Source organism: Myotis yumanensis, unplaced genomic scaffold (assembly GCF_028538775.1).
Source record: "Myotis yumanensis isolate MYYU_CA2020_CCGP unplaced genomic scaffold, mMyoYum1.0.hap1 SCAF_2, whole genome shotgun sequence".
NCBI classification, from domain to species: Eukaryota; Metazoa; Chordata; class Mammalia; order Chiroptera; family Vespertilionidae; genus Myotis; species Myotis yumanensis.
This window is the reverse complement of record NW_027223753.1, coordinates 151,963,745-151,979,252: the sequence shown is the minus strand read 5'-3', so window position 1 is coordinate 151,979,252 and position 15,508 is coordinate 151,963,745. Positions and strand designations below refer to the sequence as shown.

The window sequence follows — 15,508 nt, the reverse complement described above, 5'->3', positions numbered from 1 at the left end:
TATATTTTTTTCTCGTGTATATTTTAAGGAATATCCAAACAGAATTATTGTATTACTTCCCCCAGTCTAGTACCCACCTCCACAAAATTCATGCATGTACATTATACCATTGTGTAGTGGGCCTGCACAAACCCAGGAAAGCTGTGTTGGTAAGGCAGATGTAGGCTGAGAACTGTCCATACATTAACAAGTACTGGTGCACATGTGTGATCCAGTATGTAGGCCCTCACTGCAGTCAGCTTCCTTGGCTCCCTGCAGAGTCAGGCAAGTGTGACATCTCCTAACTGTGATCTTGGGCTAATCGTTTAACCTCTTCCTCTGTGTTTCAATACTTCTTGTTTAGTAAAATGGAAAAAAATAATAATACCTAGCTCATAGGTTGTAATGAGTTGATATTTATAAAGCACATAGAGCAATATCTGGCTTACAGTAAGAATTATGTAAGTGTTTGTTAGACCAATGAAAATTAGAAGTTTGAAATTCCAAGTGGGGTAGTCATAACCACACTTCAGTGGGAGTCATTCCAACATCATCTACCAGTTTCTGCTATGAATCCAAATTAATAATTAGTCCATTTTATTAATAAATGCTATCTTTACAAAAATATATAAATCAAGAAATTTACAAACCAAGCTGTTTGAAATAGTCTTCCAATGAACTCCAGGAATTCTTCTCAATTACCGATTTGATAATGGCCCATGGCTGTTTTCTGTATTTCACGTCTGTGGAAACTCTAACAGGATAAGAATAATATTTATTTACAAGACAGAATTTAGTTATATTAACATTGCAATTAAATATAAGATTGTATTCCGTAGGGAACTGAAAGGATTTAAAGTCATTTAGATTATAAAAGAAAATGTGTTCACTGATAATGACTTCTTTCAAAAATTACTATGTATGATTAATAACGTCATCAAATTTTCCTTCTAAGTACTTGAAATTTTATTTCTTTCCTTTCTCTCACCCTGAAGTTCCTTTACTTAAATAGCAGAAAAAGCTCAAAATAAAGTCTAAATTTTCTAAGCGCCTTGTATAAAAAATCTCCAGTGCTCATAAATTAGTTGACGATAAGTACATTGGCTAAGACTAGGCCAAGTGTCTGACGGCACATCATTAACTTTAATGCACCGACATATCTTCTTTCCCATTGCGACCATGTGCTCCTCTAGAACTCCCAGGGCCCTGGCCATTAAACAGGGTCCCGCACTTACTTCTGGCTACTGAATTGCGAGCACAGTTCTTTCTGTAGCAGCTGAAATGACACATACTCTTGGGTTGTGTAGCTCCAGGGTGTCTGAACCTCCATGGGCTTGGATGTGGAGGGAGGAGCCCCCTCTCTCTGCTGACTAATGGTGGATGTGTAATTTGAATGAAAAATAAAGCTTTGTTGTGGAAAGCTCCCACTAAGATCTTAGGGCTACTACTGTGTTACCAGAGCATAATCTAACCTATCTCTCCAGACTAAAACATTCATCTGCAGTAGCTCACCTCAACCGGCATTTCTGCTCAGAAGATGGGAAGATGTGGTATCTGTTCACGGTATAGAAGTAGTCATGGTAGGGGACATCGTGCGTCACCACTTCTGCATCTACCAAATAAAATTGTGCTTCCCGACTTTCTTTATACAGTGTCTGCCAAAATACGATAAAAAAATTATTTTGCATGTGCATGTTTAATATATCAGATTCCTTGCCCATTCTGAACATATATATTAGAATTCTTTTTCAGAAACTACAAAAGACATGCCAAGCCTATGGACAAAGCCAAATAGCCTCCACGTTGGCTGTGCTGTCTGTGAACTGAGAAGAAGGGGCCTGCCGAAATAGTATTTGCTGCCTCTCCGCTATTTCATAGTGTAATTATTTTTCTTCCTTTTAGACATGAGGAGGAGAAAGCAGGCATATAATCTCTGATGTATATTTAATATGTATAGTTTATAAAGAATTTTAAATGTTCCTGTTAGGAAACAATTCAAAAATCGTTTGAACAAATTAAGGACCCTACCCCAAAATTCATCAAAGTTTCATAAAACTACCCTTCACCAAAAAAGCAGGCCACCAAACAAAAAACTGCTTTTCCTAAACAGGTTGAAGTGGTTGCTGGCCAAAAATTTCTTACTGCAATCATACCTTTTATACTTATTCTCTAAGGTTATCAAAGAATCTCATACCAAAATACCAAACTACCAAACTTTTCTTAATTGTCTGAAATTCTTTTGAAAAAAAATTTAAGACATTTTTAACACTGATGGACAAAACTACAATAGCATAATTAGTTCAGATGTTAACAGATATTTTCAAACTATTTGCACAACAGATGCACTATACTTCAACACAAATTGGCCAAACACAAGCTCTGCTATAAAACAGTGCCATGCTGGCACTGAGCGGGGTATTAAATATCTTATCATCTCTTCCCCATGTCACAGCAGCCGTCTAGTTATTTGACCCTAAACCTTGGCATGATTCTGCAAATCAAATTCCAATAGCGTTCTTTTTATTTTATTATTATTATTATTATTATTATTATTATTATTTTAATCTCACCTGAGGACATGGAGAGAGAGAGAGAGAGAGAGAGAGAGAGATTGATCAGTTGCCTCCTATATGTACCCCATGGGAACAGAATCAGTGCACAGGACAACACTCAACCAACTGAGCCACTCCAGCCCTGCCATTAGAGGTTTTTTTTTTAAACCCACTTATTTTTTTTTAAAGGTTCAAACAGCCCTAACCGGTTTGGCTCAGTGGATAGAGCATCGGCCTGTGGACTGAAGGGTCCCAGGTTCGATTCCGGTCAAGGGCATGTACCTTGGTTGCAGGCACATACCCAGTAGGGAGTGTGCAGGAGGCAGCTGATTGATGTTTCTCTCTCATCGATGTTTCTAACTCTCTATCCCTCTCCCTTCCTCTCTGTAAAAAATCAATAAAATATATATTTTTTAAAAAATAAATAAAAATAAAAGGTTCAAACATACACAAGAGTAGAAATTAAGCATAATGACCCCTCATAAGCTCATCAACCAGCTTCAACAACATTAACTCTGCCTAGTCCTGTTTCATCTATACCCAGTCCCACAATCCCTCTCACACACATACACACACCATCCTCTGCCTGGCTAGTTACTTTTAAACGATATCCGAGACATCAATAGAATTTCATGCATCCTCTATAATAAAATGGTAATATGCAAATTGTCCCCTTGACTGGGAGTTGAACCATAGTTCAACGGGGGGCGGCCCGCCAACTGCCCAGGGCCCCTCCCTCCAACCAGCCCCGATCGGCCCCCCACCCTGATTGGGGGACAGGGCCAACCTCGGAGTCCCCTTCCTCTGGCTGGCCCGGCCCAATTGGCCTTGATGGGGCAGGCTGGCCAAATCCCACCCGTGCACGAATCCATGCAGCGGACCTCTAGTAAACACATAAATATGTTTATCTCTTTATAAATTTTTCATTATGTCTCTTTAAAAGATAAATATTCTTTCCTTTAAAATATAGTTATAATACCATTACAGACAAAAAGTTAACAATTTCTTAAATCTCATGAGGACTTTACAGGTGATTTGTTTGAATTAGCATTGGGTTGAAATGCCTCTTAAGTCTCTTTTAATCTATAACAGTTTCTGCTCCCTTTTCCTCTTGCCATTTATTTGTTGACATTGTTTTGTGAACTGGTGACTGGGAAAGGCATTTTCTCTCTTCCCACATGTGTGATTCTTCTGGAATACTGATGAGGGGACATACCTGCTTTTCTGTGGCAGTGGTACACTTCCCAGTGAGCGGATTATTAAGAATTATGGTGTAGGTCATGGTTCTCAGTTGATTGCCTCCAGGTTCCACATTCCAAGGGGTAGATACTACATCTATTCACAGCAAGCATAAATGAGTTAGTTCTAGAAATCTGAAGGGTATGACTTGAAATGAATGAAAGAGGTAGTTTTTGAATTATTTAAATTTTATTTTTGACCAGTCCAAAAGTAAAAGTAATTGTTAGGCACTCTTCTTATATGTGACATATAAGATCTATTTACTTCTATCAGGTGTGGGGAAACTTTTTCCTGCTAAGGGCCATTTGATATTTATAACATCATTTGGAGGCCAAACAAAATTGTCAACTTAAAAATTAGCCTGTTGCCGAAACCGGTTTGGCTCGGTGGATAGAGCGTCGGCCTGCGGACTGAAAGGTCCCAGATTCGATTCCGGTCAAGGGCATGTACCTGGGTTGCGGGCACATCCCCAGTAGGAGATGTGCAGGAGGCAGCTGATCGATGTTTCTCTCTCATTGATGTTTCTAACTCTCTATCTCTCTCCCTTCCTCTCTGTAAAAAATCAATAAAATATATTTTTTAAAAAAAATTAGCCTGCTATATTTGGTCAAACATTTCATCAATTCACCCCTAATGCCTTGGCAGGGCCAGACCATATGATTTCACGGGCCTTATATGGCCCACAGGCCAGAGGTTCCTCTGTAAGTGTTGCCTATTAATACATTTTTTAACTTTTCTTTCTAAGATAAAGTAAAAGTTGGTTCATCTGTAGGCTTCTTTTTAAAGTCCCCAGTTACTGCCCTTGCCAATGTTGCTCAGTGGTTAAGTGTCATCCCATGCACCGAGAAGTCGCTGATTCCATTCCTGGTCAGGGCACATGCTCAGGTTTGTGGGCTCGATCCCCAGGAGGGGGTGTGCAGGGAGTGTGTTTCTCTTTCTCATCAATGTTTCTCTCTCTCTCTCTCTCTCTCTCTCTCTCTCTCTCTCTCTCTTTCTCTCAAATCAATAAAAACATTTAAAAATAAATAACTCCTCCATAATCTACAAAAAGAAATGATAGCACCAGCCTTATCAAACAGAGACCAAAAAACACTCAGCGTTTCCATCATTTAAGACAAAGCCTTGTGTCCTTATACAACAATGTGGCCTGGATCCCAACTTGTGGAAAAATCATGTCAGTGAGAAGTCACATAATGTTAATGGCTTAGCTGCTGAAATCTTTAAATAAGGAGGGGGTGAAGGAATACAAATAACTATGTAGCCTATGTAGCACACGCTACAGGATAATCTCTCTGTATTTATAGCAAGACCTTCGTCAAAATTCTCTTTTATTTGCTTAGCAACAACACAGTGAGTAGAAACACACTTTGAACCGAATGTATCTTTAGAATATAGCACTATACAGCAAGGTCATCTTACAAGCCAAAGACTAGTAAAGTAGAGGTAACAGCATCAGGAACTATTCAAAGATCTGACTCAATCATCTAATGCTGTTAGCACAAATGGACTTGGGCAATTCGTCGTCTGGCTGCTATTCATAGCATCCTAAGAAATAAGAGCCTTTAGTTAACCCATTACCTATCATCAGAGGAATGAAGCCAGGCATTATGATCTACCCAATTTTACTCTATTTCTTTCATACAGCTAGATCTAGGGATTTAAAGAGGGACCCTGAAGCTGCCTTCTGAGTATATGGAAGAATCTTACAACTGAATTAAAAAAGCAACATCACAAACCATGGAATATATCATCCAGAATTTGCTATACAAATTATTTCTTTACATGAAAGCTGTAAAATTCTAAAATGCTATTCAAAGGTTACTTTGGTCATATGCCAGCCTGTTTCAGAAAAATTATACAAATAATCCATTGTGAATCAGCAATAGAATTGAAAGATATTTTTGAATGCTGTTGTTAAAACTATTCAACAAAGCAGCCATCAACAAGGATAACAAAAAGTGCCTTCTACTTGTATTTTCACCAATGTTACCAACAAACCTACTGAATCTCATGTGCCATGACATCATCTAACTCACAACATCTTGGAAAAGTCAAGTTCCCCAATACCTGAGTAAAGCTCAAGGTATAAAAATATGGGACGAAATTTTAAGAAAAATGGCAACAGCATACAAAAAAAAAAAAGGCAAGAGAGCCATTTTAATTTATTGAGTTGAAATAATAAAAATCAGGAATTTCAGAACAAATACTTTAAGAATCCTTTGATTAATAAGGTTTAAAATTGGTGAACTTTCACACCTATTAGGATGGCTATTATCACACAAAAAATGAACATAACATTTTGGTGAGGATGTAGAGAAACTGCAATCTTTATGCATTGCTGGTGGGAATGTAAAACGATGTCGCCACTATGAAAAACAGTCAAAAAATTAAACAAAGAATTACCCTATGATTCAGAAATTCCACTTTTAGGTATGTACCCAAAAGAATTGAAAGCATGGGCTCAAACAGATATTTGTACATCAGTGTTCACAGCAGCATTATTCACAATAACCAAAAAGTGGAAACAGTCCTAGCCAGTGTGGTCACCAAGGGGTCATGGTTTGATTCCCAGTCAAGGGCACTTACTTGGGTTGTGGTTCGCTCCCCGCCCCTATTCCCGACCCATGCAGGAGGCAACTAGTCAATGTGTCTCTCACATCTCTTCTCTCTCTCTCTCTCTCTTTCTCTCTCTCTCTCTCTCTCTCTCTCTTCCTCTCTCTCTCTCTCTCTCTTCCTCTCTCTCCCCCTCTCTTTCTCTCTCTCTCCTTCTCTTCCTCTTTCTCTCTCTCCCCTCCATTTCTCTCCCCGCTCTCTCCCTCCCTTGCATTCTCTCTGAAAAGCAACGAAAAAATATCCTCAAGTGAGGATTAACACACACACACAAAGTGGAAACAGTTCAGAACTCCATCAATATATGAATGGATAAACTAAATGTGATATATACATACAATGGAATATTATTCAGCCTTTAAAAGGAATGAAGTTATGACACACGATAAAACGTGGATAAACCTTAAATACATTATGGTAAGTGAAATAAGCCAGTTACAAAGAGACAAATATAGTATGATTCCATTTATAGGCAGTACCTAGCTCGTCAAATTAAAAGAGAAAGCAGAATAGTGATCATCAGGAGTTGGGAGGAGGGGGTAATGGATAATTATTGTTTAATAGGTACAGAGTTTCAGTTTGGGAAAATGAAAAAAGTTCTGGAGCTGGGTGGTGGTGATGGCTGCACAACAATATTAATATATTTAATACCACTAAATTGTATACTTTAAAATGGTATCTTATCTTCATACCTTTATCACAATAAAAAAAACTGGTGAAGCTAGGTGATAGGTATGTGTATTTTATTAGACTATTCATGAAATTTTTCTGAAGATTTACATCTTTTCAAAGTTAAAAAGTTGAATAAAAGGACAAAACTAAGCTTTGAAATACAGAAGTAGTCATATAACTATAAACAAAGGCTTAAAAGAAAACCAATTTAAAAGCTCCCTAATTAAAATAATTATAATTAGATCCAGTTGTAGCCATTTTAGTGCTGATTAGATTAAATCTACAAATTGACTATGAAAACATTTTCATTATATTCAAAATATTTTAAAACATATATTTCTATTGATTTTGGAGAGGGGAAGGGAGACGGAGGGGGAGAGAGAGAAACATCAATCGGTTGCCTCCCACATGCCCCCCAACCAGGCATCAAACCCATAACCTGGGCATGTGCCCTGACTGGGATTCAAACAGGGAGACCTTTTGGTGCACAAGACAGTGTTCCAACCAACAGAGCCACACCAGCCAGGGCCACAATACTTTTCAAAAGAAGCCTTTGAAATCCATTATCAAGAAATATAACTGATTACCAGGTAACAAGTTCAGAAGACATCATAATGATGTGCAATCATAAACACATTCTCTCTTTTGGAGAAAACCTTCCGAGTAATTCTAGGTCTAAATAACAATATGCCTATAACTGTTCAGATTTAGAACTAGCCAGAAGCCTTTGCTTCCCAAAGCCACTTACAACACCAGATAGCACATATATTCATCCACACTGAAGCCAGAAGTGATGAAGGACACTAAACACAGTTGTGATTCAAAATGCGGTATCAACAGGCTTCGTCTTAAAAAATTAAGAGAAATAATGTATCCAACTCTTCTGAAATGTCAAGTTTAACAGGCAAACATGAATAGCAAGAAAATACAAAATAGATTCCGAAGATATAATAGATCTTTTTAAACTATGAAATTCTTTATATAATCACAAGACTCTAATAACAGTTAGAAAGTGCTTTGCTACTCTACTATGAATAATAAACAATTATTTTTTGTGCCTAGAACTGGTGGATATTTGGGCTTTTTTGAGTTTTGGGGCATTATAAATAATGCTACTATGAATAATAGTACATGTCATTCATGTACACATGTACCCATTTCTGAAAAATACATGCCTAGTAGTAGAATTGCTGAGTCAGAGAGAAGGTATAGGATCAGCTCTAGTAGATTCTGCTAAACCATATTGCAAAGTGATTGTACCAATTTACACTCTACTAGCATCCAGTTGTTCCACAATCACCCCTTTAAAATGGGTTCAACTCAACTGAACTGCTACATTAATAAATAGAGTTTTAGTTTTCAAAGGGTCTGAATGGAATCGTAGGTAGGATCTGACTAATTGGACAACTATTGTTTATATGTGAATTTAATCAAAACACTTAAACACTAGTTTATATATCACAATAGTAATGTCAGAACCTAATTTCCCCCCTGACAATGTAAATCACTTTATATAGGCTCAACCTTCTAGAGAGAATAAAATATTTCCAAATTTGTCAGATAAGAACACAAAAACCAACCTATTATATTTCTAGAATTGGTAAATCTCTGCATAAATCGTGAACTGGTGAAGAGCAATTCAAACATTTTATCAGCATTGATGTGAAAAACGCGGTTGATATAAAGTCTTCCACGAAGATCTTTCTCAGGAATATTTTCTGTGGGGGGAAAAAAAACAGAACCATAAGAGAAGAAACCAAGGAAAGGTAATTTTAAGGTTTGATTTTGTTTGCTTATTTGTGGTACAAAATAGTTTTTAAATGTGATTACAGTGATCAGCACATTCAGGGCACTATTAAAAACTCTAAATTGGTGTACATACGTATGCATGATGTATAAACTATACATAAGAGTATATAGTTAATTAAACTATAATGGTCAATATTTCAATTGTCAATACCCAAAAGATAGAGAAATATTTAACTTTGATTGATATCAAACTCCCATAATGTATCCTTCAAAAGAATATTTCAAAGATTTCAAGGGCAAAACTGAGATGCGTGGAGCAGTATATACCACCACACTTAGCAGGCCGCATTTCTGAGCGCTCATGCAGTCAGCAAACATATAAAGTGTGAATGGCTCTAGTACCTGCTGCGCTGACTCACTCACTAGCCTGAATACGTTCTCAGAGCTGACTCCCCCAAGTCAGGTAACACTGTATTCACATCCTATTCTTAATGCCACACATTAAAAGAAGAAATCCTTCTGAAAAGTATGCTTCAAAGCTAAATAATGTCCAATGAAATACTACATTTTTTTCTGGGAACCTAATAATGATAATGAGGTTGAAAACTACTGGCCACAATTAATGAAGCAGTATCTGCTCACCTCTCCTCATAGTCCTAGTGAACATTGTATAAAATAGCCCATGCTTCTGTGGCACTTACAATATGCCATACATGGTGCTAAGCACCTTACAAATATTCCTCATCCTCACAGCAATCGTGCGAGATAAGCGGTGTCATCATTGTTTCCATGGCACAGATGAGCAAACTGAGGCACAGAGCGATCGCCAAAGCTCCACAGTTAGGGAGTGGCTGAATTGGAACTGGAAATCACTACAGCTCCAAAACACACAAACTTAACCTCTATTTATACTTCCAGGAGTTTAACTTAGAATAATCAGAAAGAAAAGACAGCTAGGCATAGAAGCCTGGTAAAGTAAGGGAAATAGAGTCAAGCAATCCAATAAGTAATTTTAACAATTTCAGGACTGGGGTTATTTATTATTTCAAGGATTATGCCCCATCAATACAAAATGGAAACTGTGCCCATAACCCCCTATATTTCAGAAATCAAGTTCTAAGAATTGTCTGTGTAGAGCATCCGCCAGTATTACACCACAGAAAGCAGTTTGGGAAAGTAAAAGACTGGTCTAAGAATCAGAAAACCTTTTCTAGCTCTGTCTTCATCCCAACTATTGCTTTTTCTCCATCATTAAATGATTTGTGTCTCTCTACTTTGCTATAGATGCACAGAACTTAGAGATATCAAGTAAATATTGACTTAGTCTTATAGGCAAAAGCTCTCCACTGCAATTTCAAATAATGGCTCCTTCTGCATAGAAATGAATCACTGAAACTAGGCAACTTGCTAAGATTTTGTGAGGCAGCTTCCCAATTAGGCTTGATAAATAGCCCTTCTGATATAGAAGTAATATATATTCATTGTAAAAATAATTCAGATATTCACAAAGAATACAAGTAAGTACAGGTGATTCTCTTGATCCACCTCATTTCTTCACAGAACTTATCCCAACTTGTAATTATATTTTTGTTGGCTTATTAACTTGCCTATTGTCTCTCTCCTGCATTGAACTCTAAGCTCCATGTGAGTATGAAATAACTACTTTTGATTGAACAAATTTAGAATTTGTGATATCACTAAAGGAAATTAACAATAATACCTCTGGTATGTAAATTTGTTTAGTGGCTATTGAAAACACTAAAAATATCTTAGGGTCTATTTTTATTTATAGAACTCTGAATTTGCAACCATACTTTTAATCATCATATTTTTGAGTAAGTGTAGATGTACAATTAACTAAACTAAGCTTTAATACTCTTCCCCTCACCCCCAGCCAATAATGTCCTTTTCTGAACTAGGATCCAATCCAAAATACCATGTTGCAGTTACTTGTTATATCTCATTAATCTCCTCCAATCTATGACAGTCCCTCCTCCTGCCTTTTTTTTTATGGCCTTAACACATGTGAAGAGCACTGGTGAGATGTTTTATAGCATGTCACTCACTCTGGGCTCATGAGGGTTCCTCATGATTAGACCAGGGCTGTGGATTTGGGGAAAGAACACCACAAAGGTGAAGTGCCCCCCACATCAAACTGGGGAGGTGGGGTAGACATGTCAACATGATTTGTGATGATGCTAACCTTGACCGCTTGTTTAAGGTTGTGTCTGGCAGGTTTCTCCATTGCAGAGCTACCATATTCCCCCTCCAAGAGTCGATTTGTTAGGAATGAGTCACTACGTTCAGCCCACACTCAAGGAGAGAATTACCCTCCACCTCCTGGAAGGGGGAGCATCTACATACATTATTTGGAACTCTGTGCAGAAGATTTGTGTTTTCTCCTCCATTATGTATTTATTCTATCATTTATATCAGTGTGAACTTACTCTAGTCTCTAGTTCATGAGAATTATTTATTTTGTTGCTCCAACTTTTTTATGTGGCCATCAGGAGCTCTTTTAGGTGGACTCCTGTGTCCCTTGGTTGCGCCTCCCTTTTATTTTAGGTACTTTATTTTCTGGCACTACGAGACACTCCAGGCTCATTATATATATTCCCCATCCCAGCCCTAGAAGCAGCCATTTCTCTGAGGAGCCCTGGAGCTATAATTTTTCACAAGTAAAGTTCTTGTTCACATTTAAGAAGGAAACAAATCCCTCTCATATAGGCATTTCAATATAATATTTTCATATTTCATTTAAGCTCCCTTATGACATAAATTGCTCTGTATCATAAATGATAAAAACAGAATCCGTGGTATCACTAAAGGAAATTAACAATAACACCTCTGGTATGTAAATTTTTTTTAAAAAATATATTTTATTGATTTTTCACAGAGAGGAAGGGAGAGAGATAGTTAGAAACATCGATCAGCTGCCTCCTGCACATCTCCCACTGGGGACGTGCCCGCAACCCAGGCACATGCCCTTGACCGGAATTGAACCCGGGACCTCTCAGTCTGCAGGCCAACGCTCTATCCACTGAGCCAAACCGGTTCTGGCTGGTATGTAAATTTGTTTGAAGAAGTAAGTACATGAAATCAACTATTTCCACCTGGGGTTATCCTATATAATAAAACCCTAATATGCAAATTGATTGAACAGCAGGAACTACCGGTTGCTATGATGCACACTGACCACCAGGGGGAAGATGTTCAACGCAGGAGCTGCCCCCTGGTGGTCAGTGCGTTCCCACAGGGGGAGCGCCGCTGAGCCAGAAGCCGGGCTCACAGCTGGTGAGTGCAGCAGCGGTGGCGGGAGCCTCTCCTGCCTCCATTGCAGGTGGGTGGTAAGGAGTGAGGGGTCCCAGACTTCGAGAGGGCACAGGCCGGGCTGAGGGACGCCCCATGCACAAAATTTCGTGCACTAGGCCTCTAGTTTATGTATGAAATTCATGATATTTTAGAGCCTCCTATCCGAGTAACATCACCATTAGCATTGCTGTGACCTCCTGAGCTGGCAGCTGCTATTTAAATGGGGAAAGAAACACTGCTCAACGTCGCAGCAGGTCACCATTTCCAATGAAGAAGAGCTATCACTTCAACATACCAGTTTGAAAGTGGCCAGTGGAAATGGTGGGGAAAGTGGGACAGATAGATCGGAAAAGGACACGGACATGAATAAAACTGGAACATGCTGACAGTGTTTTGAAGGAGCATGAAAGTAGACATGCAAGAAAAGCAAGTGACTCGGAGCTTCACTGAGGGACTGAGGACACAGTTTGTTATATCTTCTTCCATTTTCTAAAAACTGGTGACCTGCGTCTTCTTGACTCAGTTTGAGGGCTTTCTTTACACCTGAAAAGCCATGTTTAATTTGATATTGTTGTTCAAAAACCTAACTCTGGTAACAGTGTCAGGGTTACCCCGTTAAGCTGCTTGCCTGACATGCTAGACTATGTCATGGCTTTTTCTTTGGCTTTCCCCAGAGGTATACTTGTCCTCACCTTTATTAATTCATAAGCATCACTCGATATTCTGATTCCTGTTTCTCTTTGCATGGCTTTGCCTCTAACTCATCTTGTTCTGTCAGCTGTAGACCATGGATTCCAATTTTGCTATTTTTATGCGCTCCTCCCCCCACTTAATCTTTGCCTTAGTTTCCATTCTTGGCATAAGTCACTTTGGTTAGAGAAGCCTCCGCTATACAACACTAAATTTAACTTCTATCACATGACACAGCGCAAGTGTCTCAGGCCATGAGCTAATTTGTCTGCTCCCACTCAAGGTTCCACCTCCTGGGCAGATGCTTCACAGACTACCCCTGGCATGACAGAGCAGGGCATGTGGAAGAAGCAAATCCTGAAAGCAACAGAAATATTAAAAGCTTGAAAACACAGCCATAATCTCCTAGTACTTGTGGATGTGGATACATTACATGGTGTCCACTCACCTTCATTTGCCAGGAAACTCCCAGCAGCTTCTCAGATGGTTTGAACTCCTCCCCAAAAGTGGGCAAATAGTGAGCTAGGAAAGTCTATCAGCAACAACCCTCTAAAGAAACAAAGTTCTGTAGCTTTGGCTGTGAATTATTATATATCTAAGTTTTAATGTACTGATATGGTTTAACAGATTAAAACACAATGCCTAGCTAGCCTTTTGTTCAGCAGCTGAAAGCCCCAAACTGGCTTCCGGATGTACAGGAATATCCCCAAAAAGGGAACCTTCACTCTTAGTGGGGTCTAAATTTCCTAGTGCAGAGTAAGAGCTTTGAAAGAGAAGCCAGTCGCAGCAGATTCCAGGCTCTCCCTAGCGGGGCTCCAGTGAACTCACAGCAAGGGGACTGTGCTGGAAAGCATTTCAGGCCCCTCGGAAGGTAGTTTATGATGCTCTGCTTTGTTGATTCCTCTTAAGTTTACATGGGCCTAGAAGGAATCTCTATATTAAAACAGTCCAGTGCCTCCTTCCCAAGGAGTATAGGATATATGTGGTAGAAAAGAAATCCTCTCATTTTCTCACTCAACCTGCTCAGAATAGTAGATTTAAAAAAAAATACCTATCATTTTTTAAAAAGTGAGGCTTGATTTAATCTGCCATCTCCCTAGCTCCCTCTAAATCCCGACACGTATTTCCAAATTTCTTGGGATGGTTTACTCCTTTTGACCTTTCCCATCGTCTCCCCAGTTCATGGACTTCAAGAGTCTTCATAACTTCACAACTTTCAGAAACAAACAAACAAACAAAATAGATTCATTCTAAAACCCACGTAATACATTTGAGAAGCCCAAGATTTTGGAACCTGCTTAGGGAAAGCAATAGCAGTACGTACTTGATTTGTAGGCAAATGATAATCTAATTAAAAAGTTATCCCATTCACGTTAAAGAAAACCTGCACAAACAGAGGCCGAATGTTGCATAGAAGGCCTTGCTGCGGAGAAGCCCAATGGTATCTTTAAATAGGTGCCAGCAAGGTGCAAAATGTGATCAGGGCTCACATGCAATACAGCAACCATGCCACTGTTATTCTTTCTTTATTTCTAAATATGATGAACGTAGTGTTTGTGAGTTGTAGTGGTATCCTTTATGTAACTTATCATTAATCTTAATTTCATAGGAGCTCAGTAAGGAAGCGACTTTTGAAGCACTGTTGTTACAAAGAGCAGGTGAAAAGGAAAAAGAATCCTTGTTTTGGTGTCACTTACCCATCTGGCCACTGGGTGCCAGAGTAGATCTTCCTAAAGTCGGAGGTTCAGCCAGGCAGGGGATAACTAATTCACACCCGCTGCCTACCAAAGCATGAAAGGTAAGAACACCAGGCATCCCGTCATTTAGGGGCCAGATGTCTTTAAAATACTTCCTCTCAACTATCTTTTCAAAAAGAACTCAACAACTGTCTTCTTAACGCAGCCTGCACTTTCTAGGAAACAGTGGATTTTTACCTGTGTTTTTAAGAGCATGGGTTTAGTTTTATTAAAGATACTTCAGGGTTTCCAAACCAAGGTCTAACCTGATTTGGATTGGGTTTTCATGGACTTGGCCTTGGTTTGGTTGAATTTAGATTTGACTTTAGATTTGGATTTAATTTGGATTGGATTTAGACTTGACTGGGATTTAGTGTGGATTTTCATGGATTTGGTTTTCATGATAGTAAAAGATTTCAGGGGTTCTCAAACCAGGTCTCACCTAAACAGCAACTAGACTAGCACATTTGTATGTCCTACAGATCCAAACCACGGCAATGTCCCCGGTACTGCTCTGAGCACTGCTAGTAGGAAAGCGGGTCTGGAGAAACCCAGGCATTGTTCCCGTTCCTCAACTTGAAAGCAATCACTACCCGGAAACTTCCCCAATGCTTTCCTACTCCACTGGCTTCAATGTCAATAACCTTACAGTTGTTTTTTAAATCCTTAAAATGCCCACTTAATAAGTATGACAAGCCCAAGTTATTGATACTAACTTAGAGAAAGCAGAGAGAACATGATTTGTTATCGTTCCTTTAAGCAACTGCTTTTTATATTTATTCTCTACTTCCACCTCCCTCTCCCTCTCCCTCTCTGCCCCCCCCCCTCTCATTTTTGGTGGTTAAAAGAAAGTATAATTATAATGTAACAGATTTTTATTGAGATTTGCTTTCCGCTGCTACTCCATCTCCATTGACTGAAGGCTTGGGATTTTAAAAAGCTAAATGTGATGGAGATTTTCAAATTTGG

General features: G+C 38.8%; 1 protein-coding gene across 2 annotated transcripts in view; it reads right to left on the bottom strand.

Moving 5' to 3' along the window:
• GRAMD1C (GRAM domain containing 1C) overlaps positions 1 to 15,508 on the bottom strand; it is a 79,888-nt gene that overhangs the window by 10,002 nt on the left and 54,378 nt on the right. For both annotated transcript variants that reach the window (XM_070406223.1, XM_070406222.1), the window contains 4 exons: positions 8,633 to 8,770; positions 3,748 to 3,866; positions 1,492 to 1,634; positions 630 to 733 (listed from right to left, as the gene is read on the bottom strand). In XM_070406223.1, the coding sequence (XP_070262324.1) occupies positions 630 to 733; positions 1,492 to 1,634; positions 3,748 to 3,866; positions 8,633 to 8,770 (504 nt within the window). The remainder of the gene's footprint in view (positions 1 to 629; positions 734 to 1,491; positions 1,635 to 3,747; positions 3,867 to 8,632; positions 8,771 to 15,508) is intronic.